This window comes from Labeo rohita, chromosome 14 (assembly GCF_022985175.1).
Source record: "Labeo rohita strain BAU-BD-2019 chromosome 14, IGBB_LRoh.1.0, whole genome shotgun sequence".
In the NCBI taxonomy this organism is placed as follows: Eukaryota; Metazoa; Chordata; class Actinopteri; order Cypriniformes; family Cyprinidae; genus Labeo; species Labeo rohita.
This window is the reverse complement of record NC_066882.1, coordinates 24,936,394-24,958,769: the sequence shown is the minus strand read 5'-3', so window position 1 is coordinate 24,958,769 and position 22,376 is coordinate 24,936,394. Positions and strand designations below refer to the sequence as shown.

The following is a 22,376-nucleotide window of genomic DNA, read 5'->3' as shown; positions in this document are numbered from 1 at the left end:
AGACAAAAGTGAAAACACTTCAGAAAATCCATCTCTCATTTCACAGGGCTCAACATGAAGCTTTTCCAGCTTACTAGCTTTTAAGGCAAGACAGCAAAGGTGAAAAGGGTAAAAATGACAACCGGTATTTGACTGATTAATCACAGTGCATTAAGATAACTGGATTGTATTATACGTTTTGTGAAATGGTATGTTAAAATTATTTTATTATTTTTATCATTCCATAAATCAGAAAATGCCGTTAAAGGAGAAGTCCACTTCCAGAACAACAATTCACAAATAATTTACTCACCCCCTTGTCATCCAAGATGTTCATGTCTTTCTGTCGTCAGTCGTGAAGAAATTATGTTTTTTGAGGAAAACATTTCAGGATTTTTCTCCATATAATGGACTTCACTGGTGCCCCGATTTTGAACTTCCAAAATGTAGTTTAAATGCAGCTTCAAATGGCTCTGAACGATCCCAGCCGAGGAAGAAGGGTCTTATCTAGCAAAACGATCTGTCGTTTTTTTTCGGAAAATAAAAATTTGTATACTTTTTAAGCACAAAAGCTCGTGTAGCACAGGCTCTGGGATGCACGTACACGAACTATTGAATTATGTCGAAAGGTCATGTGGAACATAGGCGGAACCACAGACCCAGTGTTTACAAAGCGAACGCGCAAAGACTAAGAAAGTGCAAGTAAATCAAACGCTGTTTACAAACAAAAAGGTACAACAATGTCGGACGATTCTGAAGTTGTAGGAGAAAATAACATGGAGTTTTTCAACATACTCTACCTTTTTGAGCTGGAGTACACAGACGATGAACTTGTGGTGATTCAAAGACGTGATTCGTAATAGTGATGGGAAGTTCGGATCATTTGAGTCGGACCTTTGAGTCTTTTTCAGCAAAATGAGCGAATCGTTTTTCGAGTCATTTTGTTCATTTGAGCAAAATCAGCATCATGTGACAGCCCCATAAGATGAGCGAATGACTCGAAAGACTCGAAACAGGTGAACTAATTCCAGTACAGAACCTAATACGATGTTGCGTATGCGCAACTGAACAAATCACTCCCTGAGATGACTCGTTCTTCCCGAGTCACATCAAAGATTCGATCAAAATGAATGAATCGTTCAAGAACGACCCATTGATGTGCATCCCAAAGCCTGTGCTACATGAGCTTTTGTGATTAAAAAGTATACAATTTTTTTTTTTCGAAAACAATGACCGATCATTTCACTAGATAAGACCCTTCTTCCTCGGCTGGGATCGTTTAGAGCCCTTTGAAGCTGCATTTAAACTACATTTTGTAATTTCAAAATCGGGGCACCAATCAAGTCCATTATATGGAGAAAAATCCTGAAATGTTTTCCTCAGAAAACATAATTTCTTCACAACTGAAGACAGAAAGACATGAACATCTTGGATGACAAGGGGGTGAGTAGATTATTTGTAAATTGTTGTTCTGGAAGTGGACTTCTCCTTTAACAGCCCGAAAGAACAATCAAAGTGTTTTGGAATAAAATTTCTTATAAATCAGATTAATGATATATTAACAAACACTTCTGTAAAAACTAGAATATAGATAGGAATATGTATGTAACAGCTTCTTAATTGAATGAGAAAAAACTCATTTTGAGAAAAGTATTTATAAGTACAGATGCAAATGGACAAAGTGTAATAAAATAAACACTGAAATGTGTATTGTGGATGTTTACTTTTTACTAGTATCAAAGATAACATTATTAAAAATCAAAAATCACAAAATGTCAGAATTGACATTTTATATATATAAATATATATATATATATATATATATATATATATATATGTTTTGCCTGCAGTTATCTTGCCTTAGTTGTCTAAAAACTGAAAATATTTAAAACACTAGTTTTACTAATGGAAAAAAATATGTAGATAGTAGAATTTATTGATTTTGTCTTACACAACTTTACATTATTTAAATTTTAGTTGACTTCTGAACTTAAAGAACTTTCTGGCACTGATTTTAGCATGTTATTATTGTAACGTGGAGAGGGAGACGAGAAAAGAGCGGATCCAAGTGCGAGCTTTTATTAGAAGGACAAGACAAAAACATGGTCAAAAACACAAACGTAATCCGTGGGGCAAGGCAAAAGGAGTATTCCAAGGCTAGAAATCCACAGGGCAGGCGGCGACACAGACAAAACGAGGAAACAAGGCGAGAATGCTAAACTTAGGGAACTCGGAAACTAGGGAACTACTACTCCACAATACAAACTCCACAATACTCAGAGAGTAATGGGGGGAAGTCCAAAGCTTATATAGCACGCCTGATTGGCTACAGGTGTCCGCACAATCAGCGTGATGGGTGATGGGAAACGTAGTCAGGGGTGTGGTGCAACAGTCAGTGTAATGTGAACGTGCGAGGGCGGCATCTGGTGGTGAGGGTCACCGGCCAGAATTATGACAACTATAGTATATAATATTTTTATTTAGCTTATTTATTTCAGTTCACAAAACTAAAAAAAGTTTAGTTTTAATTTTTTATTCATTTTATATTTCTATTTAGTTTATTTATTAGATTTTATTTCAGTTATACAACATTCTCATTTTTAAGTTTAACTTTTCTCACCTAATATTTATATTTAAGCTTTATTTTAGGGCTGTCAAATGATTAATCACAGTTTTGTGTACATAATATATGTGTGTATACTAATTGTGTATATTAATTATGTATATATTAATACACAAAATATATTTTAAAAATATGCTGTTTAGATATTCAATTATTTATATATGTATATATGTTATCCAATTATATGGATAAAGATTGTATATGTATATATTTTTATCCATATAATTGATAAAAAATATCAATTATATGGATAAAAATATATACATATATAATCTTTATCCATATAATTGGATAACATATATACATATATAAATAATTGAATATCTAAACAGCATATTTTTCTAAAATATTAACATGCATGTGAGTGTATTTATATATACATAATAAATATACACAGTACACACACATATATATTATATGTAAACAAAAACTTTTATTTTGGATGCAATTAATCATGATTAATCATTTGATAGCACTAATTTATATACTATTATAGTATTTATTATTTTTATTTAGCTTATTTATTTCAGTTTACAAAACTAAAATATACATATATATATATATATATATATATATATACACATATATGTATAATGTATATATTATATTTGTTAATATCAAATAGAAATTATAAATAAATTATAAATATATATGAGTTTATTTGCAAAAATAGGTTACAGGTTTTTTTACATTTTTTGAAATTGTTTTTATTATGTGTTTTTATTATCATTTTATTATGTATTTAATCAAAATAACCCAACTGCAGTTTATTTGAGATTAATTATTATGCAAACACAAACTTTTCATTTTGGGTGCAATTAATTGCAATTAATCGCTTGACAGTAAATTTACCTTTTTTTTTTTTTTTTTTTTTTTTTTTTACTGTAAAGCTACATTTAAAGCACATTGTACAAAGCATTATAAATAATCTTGACTTCACAAGAACTCAGAAGTAGAAGTAGTGTTAAAAAATGTGTAGATGTTGCAGCCTGAATTTCTGTCTGTTCAAAGTAATGAGACTATATCATAGAAATAATTTAAATAAAACCAAAATGTATAGTTGTTATGAAGAACTTTGAAGAAGTTTGCTTGCTACTACATGCCTCGAACAAAAAATCAAATTTTGTCAAACCCAGAGACTGGCTCTTGTTCCTAAAAAATGCTGTTTGTACACTAACTGTCTGGACTGGAATCTTGTAAACACAACTTTGAGACTGACATCTCTGACATCAAGGCCGAGGCCATTTTGTGCAATATGCATCAAGCGATACATGAAAGATGGTCTAAGGCTGAGACAAAACAATATGAGGAAAGCATGAAAAAGACTGTGTTTGATTGTTTGTCTGATTGAAGAAAACTGAGCTTAACTTAAAAAAAAAAAACTACAGATCATCAATGCAGACAGACCGTTTGTGACCCTGGGTGAAAAAAAATAGCTTGAAATGAATGAAAATAAAATTATACACTTAAGAGCAGCTTGTCTGCTTTGCGGAGCATTACATATCCTTTAAATAGAGCATAATTAGTGGTGTTCAAACAATCAAACATTATTATAACTATTGCTTCTACTCAAGGTTAGTGAGTTCGACCAATCCCAAAACTAAATATTAAACTTCACAGTGTAACTCAGCCTTGTGTGTCTTGAGACTAAGTGTGTTATTACTTTTCTATAAGATATAGTATTTTCATCTTGCACGCAATGGCTATTTTAAAAATCATATCCTTGACAATACAATGCAGTTGAGTAGAGAAGAGGCTCTGTGACTCTAGGATCATCTGTCAGACACATACTATGAACATCATCTGGACTGAGGCAGATATGAGCTTTATGCCCTGTAATATATATTTAATTCAAAATGAATCATTGATATTTTGGAAATGAATGTTTCAGAGGGACACAGTCTGTCCTGAGGGCTGTTGGGTTGTGTGTGTGTCACACTGGGCTATGAATGTACCACACAACTTCACAAAACAACACATTCTCAGACAAAATGCACCTACAAATGACAGAGCGTCTGTTAAACACAAATATACATACAATCTCCTGATTCATCTCACTGTGTAGAAAAGTGCAGCTAAATTCAGTTCCTGTTCTGTTCACACGCAGTTTAATTATGTGGAAGTGGCATCATATTTGAACTGAGTTTATATAATATATGTAATATAGCTAGCATCAAACAGGTTAAACTTGGAATCGCTTCACAAACAAATGACTCTTACAAGATCAAAATCAGGCAATGCGATCAGTGTTGTCTGATTCACAAACAAACGACTCTTACAAGCAGATTATTTTAGTGAATGAAACCCATGCAGAGCATTCAGTGCAATCCGGTTCACAAACAAATGACTCTTAAAAACTGGTTGTTTTTAATGAATAAAAAGCATGCAGAGCGACTACTGCAGTCCGATTCATGAACAAATGACTCTAAAGAGTCAGTTCTTTTTAGCGAATTAAAAAAAAACAAAAATAGAACGATTAGTGCAGTCCAATTCACAAAGAAATGACTCGTACTAGCCGGTTCTTTTTAGTAAATGAAATCAACGTAGAGCAAACGTCACAGTCCAATTCACGAACAAATGACTCTTAAGATTCGGTTCTTTTTTTAGCAAATGAAAAAAAAAAAATACAGAACCATTTGTGCAGTCCAATTCATGAACAAATGACTCTTATGAGCCGTTTTTTTTTAGTGACTTAAATCAATGCAGAGTGAACACTGCACTCTGATTCACGAACAAATGACTCTTAAGAGTCTGTTCTTTTTTAGCGAATGAAAAAAAATACAGAACGATTTGTGCAGTCTGATACATGAACAAATGGCTCGTACTAGCCGGTACTAGTTAATTTACGGAATTAATTAGTTCAGTTAATGCAAAGTGAACACTGCAGTCTGATTCACGATCAAATGACTCTTAAGAGTCTGTTCTTATTAGTGAATGAACAAAATACAGAACGATTAGTGCAGTCCGATTCACGCACAAATGACTTGTACTAGTAGCCGGTTCATTTTAGTAAATGAAATGAACGCAGCGTGAACACCGCAGTCCGATTCATGAACAAATGACTCGTACTAGCCGGTTCTTTTTAGTGACTTAAATCAATGCAGAGTGAACACTGCAGTCTGATTCACGAACAAATGACTCTTAAGAGTCTGTTCTTATTAGTGAATGAACAAAATACAGAACGATTAGTGCAGTCCGATTCACGAACAAATGATTCTTACTAGCCGGTTCTTTTTAGTAAATGAAATGAACACAGAGTGAACACTGCAGTCTGATTCATGAACAAATGACTCTTAAGAGCTGGTTCTTTTTAGCAAATGAAAAAAATACAGAACGATTAGTGCAGACTGATTCGTGAACAAATGACTCATACTAGCTGGTTCTTTTTAGTAAATGAAATAAACGCAGAGTGAACATTGCAGTCCGATTCACAAACAAATGACTCTTAAGAGTCGGTTCTTTTTTAGCGAATTAAAAAACTTACAGAACGATTTGCGCAGTCCGATTCATAAACAAATGTCTCGCACTAGCCGGTTCTTTTTAGTGACTTAAATCAATGCAGAGTGAACACTGCACTCTGATTCACGAACAAATGACTCTTAAGAGTCTGTTCTTATTAGTGAATGAACAAAATACAGAACGATTAGTGCAGTCCGATTCACGCACAAATGACTCGTACTAGTAGCCGGTTCATTTTAGTAAATGAAATGAATGCAGCGTGAACACTGCAGTCTGATTCATGAACAAATGACTCTTAAGAGCTGGTTCTTTTAAGCAAATGAAAAAAATACAGAACGATTTGTGCAGTCCGATTCATGAACAAATGACTCGTACTAGCCGGTACTTTTTAGTTAATTCAATTAATGCAAAGTGAACACTGCAGTCTGATTCACTATCAAATGACTCTTAAGAGTCTGTTCTTATTAGTGAATGAACAAAATACAGAACGTTTAGTGTAGTCCGATTTACGAACAAATGATTCGTACTAGACGGTTCCTTTTAGTAAATTAAATGAACGCAGAGTGAACACTGCAGTCTGATTCACGAACAAATGACTCTTAAGAGCCGGTTCTTTTTAGTGAAAGAACACAGAACGATCAGAGCAGTCCGATTCACTAACAAACGACTCGTACTAGCCGGTACTTTTTAGTGAATGAAAACAACGCAGAGCGAAATTGCAGTCCGCTTCACAAAAAAATAATCGATTCATGAACAAAATACTTTTTTAGTGTATAAGAACGATGCTGAGTCATCAGTGCAGACCGATTCATGAATAAACGACTCTTACAAGCCAGTTCTATTTAATGAATCAAATGAAGGCATACAGGTTTGCATCGCGATGACGTATAGCAGTCTGAGTTACAAACAAATGACTCTTACTAGTTGGTTATTTGGTTAATCAAAATAATTAGCACAACCAGTCATTGAATACTTCAGCAATTTGAATCACTTACTGAACAGCAAGTTATTTTGGGAGACACTGATCAAAATAGCTTCAGCTCTGTAATGTAAATATGTTTGTCACTTTTGTCCTTTAATTTTTCAAAACTGAATTAAAGACATACAGAAATATCACTGTGAAGTGTTTTGATGGCTCACAGACTGAGAAGAGTATATCTAGATCCCCTGAACGAAAAACTGTGACCCCTCCCTGACAGCAAACTTTAATTAATCACATTAATGATGACAAATTACCGTTTCAATTTCAAAGACAAGCACTCCCTGCAGGCCAGAGATAAAACGATGTACAACAGGCTTTTATATCCGACTCGGTGAATACAAATATCCTCCTGTCTCATCAGAAAAATGCTTTTGAACAATGATTTTTGTAAAAAAAATACTTAATTGGGATCTCAGTCGTAGTGCAGCTGGCAGAATCTGCATCTATGGTTGTATGGTCGATTACAGTTTTTTACACTGGATAAAGCTTTTAAAAATCTAGCTGATGAAATACAATACTTGGGCTGTCAAAGAACAACTGAGAATAAAAAACAAAAGAGAAACTGCGAAACAAAACATGTTTTAACAGTATCCATCAACACTTGCATATAGGCCTACAGATAAACAGGAACGTCAAACGACACTAATTAACATGTCTTGTCAAAGAGATGTCAGGTTTAATTGGCCTGACATTGAAAATAAAGACGTACCTTTTCGCCTTCTAGTGTTTAAAAACGAACATCACAGTCAATTCACAGAAAGCTGAACAAAAACGCGCCACTGCCACCCAGCGGCAGACTCGCGAATTACAAGCTGTGAGTTCAACGCCAACAACACACAAGACTGCAGACAAAAGTTGTTTAACTGATCATGTAGAAAGTGTCTATGTAATTGTTTTCATATTTTAATAATTTCGTTTGACCAGGGTTAAAAACCTATTAAAATATCTCAGTGACATAAAGCAGCCATGGAGGCAGCGTTGTCACATGATACATGTTACTTTTCTCAGCGTTGGTCAATCACTGCATCAATCGATGCATTAATCACTGTCGCATGTGACTGATTTATATGCAGTGTTTGGCTAGTTACTCAAAGAGTGTAATATATTACTCATTACTAGTTACTTCTTTCCAAAGTAATATTGTTACTTATTACTTTCTGGTAACAGTAATTAGTTACACTACTAGTTACAGTTTTTCTTCACCCCCACAGAAGTTGTAACCGCATAGAAATTCTTCTAGAATGTTACTAACTTCATATTTCTGCCTCATCATTTGACCAAAATCCACATTGGATCGCAGTCAGAAATAATTACAAACACTCAATAGTGATTGATAGTGACATTCAGGTAGAAGTGTTGTATTAATCTATACAATACGATTATATACAGTGGGTACGGAAAGTATTCAGACCCCCTTAAATTTTTCACTCTTTGTTACATTGCAGCCATTTGCTAAAATCATTTAAGTTCATTTTTTTCCTCATTAATGTACACACAGCACCCCATATTGACAGAAAAACACAGAATTGTTGACATTTTTGCAGATTTATTAAAAGAGTATATAATATCACATGGTCCTAAGTATTCAGACCCTATGCTCAGTATTTAGTAGAAGCACCCCTTTGATCTAATACAGCCATGAGTCTTTTTGGGAAAGATGCAACAAGTTTTTCACACCTGGATTTGGGGATCCTCTGCCATTTCTCCTTGCAGATCCTCTCCAGTTCTGTCAGGTTGGATGGTAAACGTTGGTGGACAGCCATTTTTAGGTCTCTCCAGAGATGCTCAATTGGGTTAAAGTCAGGGCTCTGGCTGGGCCATTCAAGAACAGTCACGGAGTTGTTGTGAAGCCACTCCTTCGTTATTTTAGCTGTGTGCTTAGGGTCATTGTCTTGTTGGAAGGTAAACCTTCGGCCCAGTCTGAGGTCCTGAGCACTCTGGAGAAGGTTTTTGTCCAGGATATCCCTGTACTTGGCCGCATTCATCTTTTCCTCGATTGCAACCAGTCGTCCTGTCCCTGCAGCTGAAAAACACCCCCACAGCATGATGCTGCCACCACCATGCTTCACTTTTGGGACAGTATTGGACAGGTGATGAGCAGTGCCTGGTTTTCTCCACACATACCGCTTAGAATTAAGGCCAAAAAGTTCTATCTTGTTCTCATCAGACCAGAGAATCTTATTTCTCTCCATCTTGGAGTCCTTCAGGTGTTTTTAGCAAACTCCATGCAGGCTTTCATGTGTCTTGCACTGAGGAGAGGCTTCCGTCGGGCCACTCTGCCATAAAGCCCCGACTGGTGGAGGGCTGCAGTGATGGTTGACTTTCTACAACTTTCTCCCATCTCCCGACTGCATCTCTGGAGCTCAGCCACAGTGATCTTTGGGTTCTTCTTTACCTCTCTCACCAAGGCTCTTCTCCCCCGATAGCTCAGTTTGGCCAGACGGCCAGCTCTAGGAAGGGTTCTGGTCGTCCCAAACGTCTTCCATTTAAGGATTATGGAGGCCACTGTGCTCTTAGGAACCTTAAGTGCTGCAGAAATTTTTTGTAACCTTGGCCAGATCTGTGCCTTGCCACATTTCTGTCTCTGAGCTCTTCAGGCAGTTCCTTTGACCTCATGATTCTCATTTGCTCTGACATGCACTGTGAGCTGTAAGGTCTTATATAGACAGGTGTGTGGCTTTCCTAATCAAGTCCAATCAGTATAATCAATCACAGCTGGACTCAAATGAAGGTGTGTAGAACCATCTCAAGGATGATCAGAAGAAATGGACAGCACCTGAGTTAAATATATGAGTGTCACAGCAAAGGGTCTGAATACTTAGGACCATGTGATATTTCAGTTTTTCTTTTTTAATAAATCTGCAAAAATGTCAACAATTCTGTGTTTTTCTGTCAATATGGGGTGCTGTGTGTACATTAATGAGGAAAAAAAATGAACTTAAATGATTTTAGCAAATGGCTGCAATATAACAAAGACTGAAAAATTTAAGGGGGTCTGAATACTTTCCGTACCCACTGTACGACTGTTTGTACGATTACAGTATTGATTACAAATCACATACGTTTGTAAGAAACTGTTTAATTTTCCAAAAGATATACAATTATAGCAATATAATGTACCACATGCTGATCAGAGGGATGTGGGTGGGATGTAATGCCAGAGTAGTAAAGCCACAACTTACACAACAGTGTTCAGATCATCTTTTTTCCTGACAAAATCAATATAGTGTAATATTTCTGTAGCTTTTCCATATTCCAAGCTTGCCTGTTCCACTGGGGACATCACATGCATGTGCGAGTCATGAAAATTACTTACATCTTAGTACTAGTTACTGCAAAAAGTAATATTATTACAGTAACTAAGTTACTAGTAACTGCTGCCCAACACTGTTTATATGTATATTAAAAGTATATTCTACTTTTTCCATTTTTAAAACTATCATTCTACCCTGGTAAAAAAAAACAGCATATGCTGGTAGGTATGTTTTGATGCTGGTTTAAGCTGGTCCTTTGCTGGTTTTTGCTGGTTTTTGCTGGTCATGTTGCTGGTCAAGGACCAGCATGAACCAGCAAAGGACCAGCATAAACGAGCTAAGGATCAGCTTAAACCAGCATCAAAACCTACCTAACCAGCATTCCAGCATCAAAACATACCTACCAGCATATGCTGTTTTTTTCATCAGGGTATGGCAGATATAAAGTAGTATTTACTGCAATACAGTATATAATTGCTGTTTGTATCCAGTAGATGGCGGTATAATCTAGAAATAGTCTTGTATTTAAGCGTAATCAGCCTCCTGCGGCGTTTACAGGCAGCCAAAGTGAGTTCAAGCTGTGAGTTTAAAGGTAAGATAATAGAGTGTAAGTAATGCGTGATTACAGGCTTTCCTACTGACTTCTTGAACACACACTTTTAAACCAGATCTGTGCTACTAGACCTGTTCATGACAGAGCCCGGAGCACTTTATCAAACGTAAAATATGTGCAAAACCATGGAGAATGAATTTCATGCATCAGAGAGGCTGAAATTGAAAAGTAGGATTGTTAGAAGTGAATAGTTTGCTCAGTGAGTTTTACAGAAGCGGTGGCGAGGGAACGTTCACCTGCAGCAGGTGAAGATGATGAGAGTTTCTCCATGCTGCGGGAAAGGAACACGCAGGGTGGGGAATCATTAAAACCAGCAGGAGAACTGAATTCAGCGACAGGTATGGTATAGGAAGAGGTTGAGTGTTTCATCATCTTTCAGTCATACTGAGTTTAGTAAAATACGTTTTCAAGATATTTACACTCACAAAAAAATGTCACTGGTTTTACCATAGTGTTTTAGGACCCTAGAATGCCATATACCTATTGTATACTGTATGTAGTCAACCGATCTTTATTAGAAAACAAACCTATAATGACCAGCTGACTGTCCCTTTTACCACTTACTGCACACATACGTACCCGTTAGATGGACAGAACGATAGAATGATAGATATAAAATGATCTATCTATCTATATATAGGCTGTGACCTTTGTCATGGTAAATTTAATTCAGTATGTTTGCATTCTATAAATATAGAACACACAGCAAGAGAGAGCTGTCAGTTTTACTGTTAGCTGGGTCTGGATGATATCTGCCATTGCCAGAATATCTCCTGAGGTTAGTGCACTTAAAAGGCAACAATGCAAGTGCAACTTCACACACTTTCGATGCCAGGAAGTGAAATCACACCACAAACACACACACAGACGCATATGCTGTTAAAGCCAGAGGCGTGATGTGTGTGTGTCCCTGCGGGGATGGACATAAAACACACACACATACTGGACTGTGTCTGCTTCGGCTCAGGGCTCCATAGGGAGATCTGTGTACCATCTGAATCTGAGGAAATCACATTACTCCAGAGTCATCCAGTGTACGCTTTTCTGTGTTTGTGTGTGTGTGTGTTCAATGCAGCACTTATGGCCTGAAGCCACACAAATAAATACATTCTACATAATATGCAATGACAAAGGTAGAGAATGGAAACTGCTTAGTGAATGTATGTACAGTATGTGTACAGTATGTCTCTTTAGATGCCGAAGACGTTGCCTGCAGGTTTACAGCAGAACAGTGATTATGTGTGCGCAAGAAACAGCTTTTGCTGTAGGTTTTTAAATGCATGTGTTTGCATGCATGTCCACAGGAAAGAAGAATCACAAGTGAGGTCTCTTTCATCTCATCAATGAAGAGCATCTGAAGTCTTTTCAAAAAAAGGCTGCAGTGATCTCTGCTCTAGAGTTTCAAAAGAGATCTTAAAGCCTGAAACTCGATCAGAGGTCAGAGATCGCTCTATGAACTCAAACACTTCTCATTAAACAATCTGTTCGCTCTCCGCGTTCTCTCACTATTAACTCATTTGTGTCTATTTTGCATCTCTGAAGGCATTATAGGACAAACATGAAGCTGATGCTTCAGTGAATCTTAATGGGATAGTTCACCCAAAAATGAAAATTCAGTGAATAAAGACCTTCATCTTCAGAACACAAATTAAGATATTATTGATGAAATCCGAAAGCTTTCTGACCCTGCATAGACACTATGTAACTGACACGTTCAAGGCCCAAAAAGGTAGTAAGGACGTCGTTAAAAAAATCCATTTGACATTAGTGGTTCAGCCATATAATGTTATGAAGCTACTAGAATATGTTGTTTGTGCAAAGAATACAAAACAAATTACTTTATTCAACGTCTTCTCTTCTGTGTCAGTCTTCAACACGAGTTCACAAAAGTGCCACGATGCATTCGTGTGGTGTTGCTGATGCTGGAACTGGCGTTTTGATGTAGAACGTCCATCTCTCTTAGTTCATCATCTGTATAATATGCTTCAAATAATTAAGGCTAGGCAAAAAAATTGCAAGCCATCTTCCCTGTTAAAATCTTAAGACATTTTTATGAAGACATCCTTTGCTGGTAAGCAATGCACAGCACATACGTCAGAGCGCCAGCTCCTGCGTCAGTAGCATCACACTCATGTTGCATTGTCGAAGACTAACACAGTAGTGATGTGTCGTTCATGAACGATTCCATTTAAACTAATCTTTAATATGACTCAGGAACGACGAGTTGTCTCAAGAAGTGATTCCTTCATTTCGTGTTGACCGCGCATTCACACCATCCTATTCCCTGATTGCACATATACATCACAGAGATGCCTATTTAACATCTGCTTGCTCATCTGCAATACGTCTATACCCAGATAGCACACGTACATCTGCAAGATGTCCATTAAAGATTGGTTGATCTGGAAAGCATCTGCTGACAAACGTCTGTAAGATGTCAATTTTAAATACATTTTAAATCATAAACATCTTAAAGACATCTAATAGACGTCTATTTGACATCTGTTGGGAAACGTCCAATAGACGTATTGCAGATGAGCAAACAGATGTTAAATAGACATCTCCGTGATGTATGTGTGCTATCAGGGAATAGGATGGTGTGCATGTGCGGTCAGCGCGTCATGTAAATGCAGACTAGGGATGGGCGATATCTTATATTTCGCGATATACCAATACAAATTTTTCCCCACACTAAGAATTAGCCTTCCAGCCATAATAACATTAAAGTCTACAGTTGCGTGTGCAATACAGTTTTGCATGTGTATGAGCCTGTTTACAAAACTGTTGTCCAAAGTTATCATTTATGCTTTTTCTCTAAATTAACTTCATAACATAGTCGAGTGTTTGAAATAACCGTTTGCGATCAGACGTGGCTTCATATCACAGAATGAGGCAGAGACCGTATTATAAAAGCTATGTCAATTAGCATTGCATAATAAATATACTTTATCCTTATAAAAATACCCAAGATTTCTTGAAGAACACAGACAAACCATGTATTGACGCAATTGTATGTTTATTGTCAAGTTTTCTCAGTTAATATTTCTCTATCTGCGTTTTATTCAGCTACAGCGATAACTGGATTAGAGGTTCCTGGAGCGTCGTCAGTACTATTACTTATGCTATAAAGCAAATGTTGAGTTTCTGCGCAAGGGCGCCCTTCGGCTTCCAGTAATTTAAACAGTCATTACACTGTACGTGTGTACTCAGCTTTGCTCTATTTTGGGTAAAAATAGGAAATATAATCATTTTCTCTAAAGAAACAGGATTCTCTGAATTATCATCACGGATATCGTTATTGCAATAATACCAGAAACTATTGTGATAAATTTCAAAGCCCATATCGCCCATCCCTAATGCAGACCTAAAATAGACGTCTCAGTGTTGGCGCCGATACGTTTGTGGGCAGTGCACCGACATACAGCACCCTTGTGCTACGGGTGTCCCGAGTTCGAATCCTCACTCGACGACCTTTCCTGATCCCGCCCCCTTCTTTCTCTCTCCCACTTTGCCTTCTTTCAGCTATGATCTGTCCTATCATAATAAAGGCAAAAAGGCCAGAAAAAAAAAATGTAAACGTATGCTATCAGGGTAGGATGTTTCCTATCAGATGTCAAATAGATGACTTTAAGATGTTTATGATTTAGAATGTATGTAAAACTGACATCTTACAGACGTCTATCAGATGTTTGTATACAGCAGATGCTTTCCAGATCAACTGATCTTTAACAGACATCTTGCAGATGAATGTGTGCTATCTGGGTTGTAAAACAGAAATAATTAGTTCACCTCTCAGGTTTTCGGGTTTGAGTCGTTCATTCATACCGTGACAACCCTAGACAATCTGTACTGGAAGGAGAAATGATTAGTTCACTTTATGAGTCTTCGGGTCACATGAAAGCAGTATTACATTCAGAAATTAGTTAATACACCCCAACCTTCCTTACAAATACATTTACAGTGATGTGTTTCTGGTCTCATATTGTAGCTTTTTATTTTTTTATTTCATTTGTGAATTTCTGTCATGGTTAACATTGAATGTGGTATTACAGAGGCTTTAAACTTTAACCGTATGATGAGGAAAAATCACTTTGATAAGCAAAGATACTTATATATAATAACAGCTTACTGTAGCTTACTTAGCTTAGCTGTACTGAGTTTTTATATTTCAGCCTACCTACTTTTACTTTTACACCACTACATTTCCTAATTAAAATGTACACCTTTACTTGATACATTTCCCCAAAGCATATTTGTTACTTACTACAAAATAGTCAGAAGTCAGAAGAACACTGACTGCAGGAAAGCAGGTTTGACGAATCAGTAGTCTGGCGCTTACAAGTTAGACTCCTAAAAACACCTTTGCTCATGTGCATACAACGACAGATGATTTCATTTTCCACTCAAGTCGAGTCTGGGGTGTGCGATTATATAGTTTATCGTTTGCAATAATGTGGTAAGTGTTGTAATGATGTGCAATCTGACATTATTAAGTAGGCTATATCACCAAATCACACACAGAGTGCACACACTTTGATTTATTAGTCTATTAAAACTCAAAATTCCAGGCATTCTAAATTTTAGTCGGCAAAAATGCTTCTGTATGCTTTTTATATTTATAGAATTTAATATAGTTAACTTAATCTATATCACACAAAGAGTACCGTTTTTCTGCAGATACCAGCATGATTACACATTTAATAATTTATACAAGTTTAGTAAAGCAATAAGTGACTTACTTTTTAGGCATAATATTGCTTGTCTTTGCTCAATTTTGCCAACAAAAATAGTTCGAAACAAAGATCACAGCACTGTCTTGCATTGCTGAGCAATGGACGGTGTTTACTTATTGAATGAATCAGCTTTTTGAACAAATCAGTTGATAAAAATGATTCAGTGATTCACTCATTAACACAGTCAAATGCTTTGTTTCTGAATGAATCAGCCATTTGAATGAATTGGTTGAATCTCAATGACAGACTTATTAAAGGGGTCGTCTGATGCCCATTTTCCACAAGTTGATATGATTCTTTAGGGTCTTAATGAAAAGTCTATAATATACTTTGGTTTAAAATTCTCAATGGTTGTGTAAAACAACACCCTTTTTAGCTTGTCAAAATTAGCTCTGCAAAAATCAGGAGATATTCTTGTCTAACTTAAATCCCTGCTCCGGCATCGAAACAATGGAGGTCGGACTGTTACAGCTGATCTGAGGTAAGACACTCATGTCAATCAGCTATCGTGGGAGCAGCCTCTGTCGGTGCGCTAGATTTGAAATAGGGGATAATATTTTCACAGATTAATTAAAAACCACTGCATGGATTTTTATCATTATAGGGTAGATTTGTACATACACTGCCAACACACATTAATGTTTAAAAAACATGTAAAAGTGAAGTTTGCATCCGATGACCCCTTTAAGAGTCACTTGCTGCCACCTACTGGCAGTTTTAATTTCACATTTCGACTACTTTTTTCATGTCTTAAATTATTTAAAATATAAGTATTTAATGTTGTATGTTAAAAATAAAAGATTAGGCCTATTTATGCATCTGTAACTGCAGTTTAAATGCATCCATGTCCCCTCTGAGATACATTAAACTGTGTAAATACAGATGTAGATTCCAGAAATGTTTTCTTATACTGGAATGAAAGACAATAAGTACCGGATAAAGTGCTTCTTATTCTTACCAAAAAATACAAAATGGAGGAAGTCAAGAGTTAAAACGGAATGCAATCTTGCTACTCAATCTGTGCATGAACATTTTAGCTATATTTATTTGCTTCTTTTCCATTTTGCATTTACTTGTACTTTTACTTTCAATACTTAAGTACGTTTAAGATTTAAAAAATACTTTTTGTACTTATGTACAATAAATATCAAATACTTTAAGACTTTGTACTAAAGTAATACTCTAAACAGTGACTTCAACTTCTACCACAGTCATTTTCTGGTAAGATATCTGTACTTTTATTTAAGTATGGCTTTCAGGTATTTTATACACCACTGCAACAACCTGATCTTCCTTCCTGGTACTGTAATACTTTTACTAACTGTACTATAAAATGTTCTCACGGTTAATGACATATGAAGTTGTTACGGCCACTAGAGCTTTTACGGTAGTTTTGTGGCAGACTGTGCATAACATGTCTGTACGTTCTGGAAAGGTACTCGTTCTACCAACATCTCTCTTTATTTTATTTCCTTTCTGTTTGTGACCTGAGTTGGATACATGCTTGTGTACGTTTTTCCTTGCGCGTTCCCCGTGTATGTAGACGAGTGTTTTGATGCATGAGGTGTTTTATTAAAGGGGTCATCGGATGCAAAGTTCACTTTTACATGTTGTTTGAACATTAATGTGTGTTGGCAGTGTATGTACAAATCTACCCTATAATGATAAAAATCCATGCAGTGGTTTTTAATTAATCTGTACAAATAATATCCCCTTTTTCAAATCGAGCCGTTCTCAGATGCCTGTCGGTGTGCCGTCACACCAACAGAGGCCGCTCCCACGATAGTTGATTGACATGAGCTCTTACCTCAGACTAGCTGTCACAGTCCAGTAACTTTCCTTGTTTCGATGCCAGAGCAGGGATGTAAGTTAGACACTAATATCTCCGATTGAGGTGTTGTGTTGCTGGATGTAATAATGAACATAGTGGTCGTCATTTACTCCCGACATCTGAGCCACTGAAGTTGCAGTGGATTACATTTGTTTGTGAATGGAATGCGCCTCCTGATCTACATATATTAGGGATCTCACAATACTCAATATAATATTGAACCGTTCACTAGGACATCCACGGTTATACACGGCATATGTGTTTTTTTTGCAAGAGGGTGCCCTCTGGCGTCCAGTATGAATGAAACCCATCCTATTTTGCATAAAAATCGAAAAAATAATACCTCTTTCAAAAAAAAATTAAACAGACATACTAAACCACGTTTTTTCTAGTGTACAGAGGTTTACGGGAGTATTTTGTTAATTTGTTCCAAAAAAACCCATACTGAAGTGGCAAGATATCAGAACCGAACTGAAAACCGTGGTTAAAAACCGAGATACATATTGAACCGTGGACTAGCTGTATTGTTGCATACCTAACATATATCCGTCTATGTTCACGCGAATCATTCATGATCCATCTTCACTTATAGCAGAAGTGTGTATAAGCGTTTTTTTATGAATCTTTGTAATCGTCTTTTTTCTTATAACGTGGTAGTTAGGAAATTTAGTGGCTAAATGTCATTCCACAGAGAGACCAGAGGGGCGGTGCGAACAGAGCTTATTTGCATTTAAAGGAACAACCCCTCAGAATGAGATGATTTTTGCAGAGCTGATTTTGACAAGGTAAAAAGGGTGCTGTTTTATACAACCATTGAGAATTTTTAATCAAAATATATTATAGAGTTTTTATTAAGACCCTAAAGAATCTTATCAACTTGTGGAAAATGGGCATCCGATGACCCCTTTAAAAACTGCCATTTTCTAATCTCCCGTGCATTATTAGCACCACAGTTTTCCTATCTGGGCTGTTGAACATTTCAACCTAGCATTACAATGTATTGTAGTAATCTGGTCGTCTAGTCTGTGTACATTCATGCGTTCAGGGGGCGTGGTTTTGGACGGTAATTTGCCGGGAGGGTGGGACGTTCGCTTTCAGTGCTATCAGACTAAAGCATTTTCCAAGATCTTCTATTCTTATTCAAAATTTTGTGTAAGTAGATGTGTTGTGGAATTTGGCTATTAATATGTAACATTTTAATATTCTGCTGAACTGAACGAAATGAACAAAATGACTTGAAAAAGGATTTGTTAATTTTGATGAACAAGATTCAAAGATCCGTAAGAGTCAGTAAAACGATCCGATCATCCCATCACTACACGGAAGAGAAGAAATTGTTGAATAAAGTCATTATTTTTGTTTAGCGCACAAAAAGTATTCTTGTAGCTTCGTAACATTACAGTTGAACCACATTGATATCACGGTGAATATTTTATCAGTGTCCTTACTGCCTTTCTGGGCCTTGAACATTGTGTTGCACTGCTGTCTATGCAGGGTCAGAAAGCTCTCAGACTTCATCAAAAAATATCTTAATTTGTGTTCTGAAGATGGACAAAGGTATTTTCTAATACCTTTATTAAGGTATTAGAAAATTTTAAAATTAATAAATGCTTTAGAAGTATTTTTCATTGCTAGTGTTAACAAGCTGAACCTTTATTGTAAACTGTTACCATTTCATACTTTAGGTTTCTTTTTTTCCAAAGTTTTTTTTTAGCCCATGACGTGTGTGTCTCTTGTATACGTGTACTGTATTTTGTGTATTCCTTTAGTTCTGTTTGGCAAGTGGCGGTAAAATCAGATGGTAAATCAAAGCAGTAAAACTATCACACACGCAAGATCACATTCAAGAACACACCGAATGTGTGATCGCTCCCCATAGGTCTTTGCTCACACATAAAACACAGTCTGCTCTTGTAAACAACACCATTACCTCTATTTCTCTCACATGGCACTCACTGTGACTGTCATGGCTCAAAAACATAAATAGAAACATAAATACATAAACAGGCACTGTTTTTACACCAAGCAACCAATATACTACACTGTAAATATGATACGTGTAGGTTCATCAAATGCACTGGAGAATCTTTAGACTGCACAGATATCCATACTGTGACTCAAAGAACTTATAAATCAATAGCCTCAAGGCCGTTTCTTTATGATGGCCATTTACTGAAGGAACCATTGAAGGTCTTTGGAGTTCTTGAAAAAAGTAATAGTTCATAAGGTTGTCTAATCTTTATTAAAGGTACTTATAGAGGAACAGCAGAAGGATCTGTGTGATGATCTGAGGAACAAATAGTGCCACTCAAATCTTTTCATTTTAACATTAAGACTGTTTAGAAACAGATGTTTTGCACTGTTATTGCCAAACTCTCAATACTACATTTGATTTTAAAGAATACACTGAAACATATGGTGTGGGATTTACTTAGAAAATGTTTTCACTTAGAAATTGCTAGTAAATTTCACTAATAATTGCAATGAAATGGCAAGCAATGCATTGAATTAAACATGGAATTTTGAAGCAGAAAGACTGAAATAGTATTTTCTTGTAAAACAATCATTTTGGAGCTCTATGACAACCATTGACTAATTTGTATATACAAGGGAATTTTAGGACAATGTTAATGCTTAAACGAACAATAAGAGCTCTATTATTATTTCACTATGAAGATGAAAGAGCAACATTTGAGCAATTTACAGTTGGATTTAGTATGTTTACACAGAAATTGCTATTAAATGTCACTAATAATTACAAAGAAATGGCAAGCAGCACATTGAACCAAACATGACATTTCAGTTAAAGACTCAAAATAATATTTTCTTCTCTTATGCAATTTTTACAGTGTAGTTACCCAGGATTTCACCCATATTTGAGTTATGGGCCCTTTAAGTGAATTATGTACACATTTTCATACCTTTAATAAGTGTTCCCGTCACCAGTTTGCTCACAGACAGAGCAAACTTCACTAACCCGTGTTTGCAGCGTCTGGCACAGCCGGACATCCTCACAGTGCCTCTGGGTGCGAGCCGGTTAAGTCCAAACTAGTTCAGTATTCAGCTCAAAAACAGATCGGACAGTCAAGGAGCAGAGTTAAATGGGACCATCAGGAAGGAGAACCAAAACCCAGGACCTCAGAGAATCAACTGTAAGGAAGCAAAAGTTACATCCACAAACTTGACTGAAAATAAGCTACAGATGAGAAAAGTGTTTGATTTTCTTCTACAGTGTGAAATCCGGTTCCTTCTCCAGAGAGCTCGGTTTCCGCTCAGATAAAGGATGCCCAGAAATCAATGAAGGAGCCACTCAATAAAACACCATGAAAAGACTCCATATAAGTCCAACTTTCCAAAAAAAAAGGGGAGGGGGGGAACTTTGTGTCCTTGCTTCTCCAAAGAAAAAGCGCAAGAAGGACAGAAAAGAAAAAAATGAATAATTAAAGAATGTCAGAGTCCCTCTGATGAAGAGTGATGATCAGCTGCAAACTGACGCACAGCCTGATTTCATCCGCCTTTATTCCCACCCTCCCTCTCTCTCTCTTTCTCTCTCTCTCTCTCTCTCTCTCTCTCTGTACTGCAGAGCACCGTTTCACTTCCAGCACTGCTGTGTGTGGACTGTTTCCTCCGAGGCAAAACAGTTCTGTAGTACCGTATGTTTTTTCTCTACCGTATCTCCCCCTTTCTCTTGCATGCTCTGTCCCTCTGCCCTTCTTTAAGAAGGTTTTGCATGGATTGAGGACATTACTGCAGTTAGAGATTAGCACCACTGAAATTATACATTATGTATACTGCATTGTAAAAAATAATAATAATATAAATATATAAATAATAAAAACAAACACAGACCAGTCACTGGACTGTTTTTATGCAAATGGAATCAGAATTCTAGAGTCTTATCTGTACTAAAACTGTATAAATGAATGAGTGAGTGAATGAATAATGATTAGGAATAAAAAAAAATGTTGTTCTGGGTTCAGTGCAACATGCCAAATTACATCCAAATTACTTAATGCAATTTTAAGTCATCCCTCAAAATCAGTAAAATGACAGTTACTAAAAAGGCTTGTTTTGAGAGCCTGATTAATCAGACCAATCAAAAAAAAAAAAAAAAAAACTTTTTATTATACAAATGTGTAATTTCGCTACAAATGTATGAAACAGATTTGAGATTGGTTAAAAATCATATGGACACTCATCTATAGGTTCACAGAGATCGCCACCTAGTGGCAAACCATCAAAAGTTTAGAAACTGTTAAAGGAAAGGTTCACCTAATAATGAAAATTTCCTCATGATTTACTCACCCTCAAGCTATCCTATGTGTATATGACTTTCTTCTTTCAGACGAATACAGTCGGAGTTATATTTAAAAAAAAATGTCCTTCAACACTTTATAATGGCAGTGAATGGGTGTTGAGATTTTGAAGCACAAAAAAGTGCACCCATCCATCATAAAAAGTACTCCACACAGCTCTGGGGGGTTAATAAAGGCATTCTGAAGTAAACTGATGCATTTGTGTAAGAAAAACATACAAATTTAAAACTTTATAAACTGTAATCTTCCACTAACTGTTTTTTGTACGCATGTTCACGTGAGAGCGGTGTTCCAGCTCCAGTGAGAATATGCTAGTCTTGCGAGAACCTGACAATTTTCTTTATAAATCCTTGTTTTGCTCTCTCCACTGCGCTTCTGCGTTCATCACTTCCACGTTCACCTATGTCATCCGCTGAAACGACAGTTAGCAGAAGCTAGAGATTACAGTTTATAAAGTTTTAAATATAAACATTTTTCTTACACAAATGCATCAAAACACTTCAGAAGGCTTTTATTAACCTCCTGGAGCCATGTGGAGTACTTTGATGATGGATAGACATACTTTAAAGGACTTCAGAGGAAAATC

At 36.2% G+C, this 22,376-nt stretch overlaps 1 protein-coding gene across 1 annotated transcript in view; it reads right to left on the bottom strand.

Annotated features, from left to right (window-relative positions):
• LOC127175889 (Kv channel-interacting protein 1-like) overlaps window positions 1-20,934 on the bottom strand; it is a 72,296-nt gene extending 51,362 nt beyond the window's left edge. Inside the window, exon 1 of the mRNA XM_051127202.1 lies at window positions 20,396-20,934. Coding sequence (XP_050983159.1) covers window positions 20,396-20,483 — 88 coding nt within the window. The 5' untranslated portion in view covers window positions 20,484-20,934. The remainder of the gene's footprint in view (window positions 1-20,395) is intronic.
• Window positions 20,935-22,376: the final 1,442 nt, after the last annotated feature.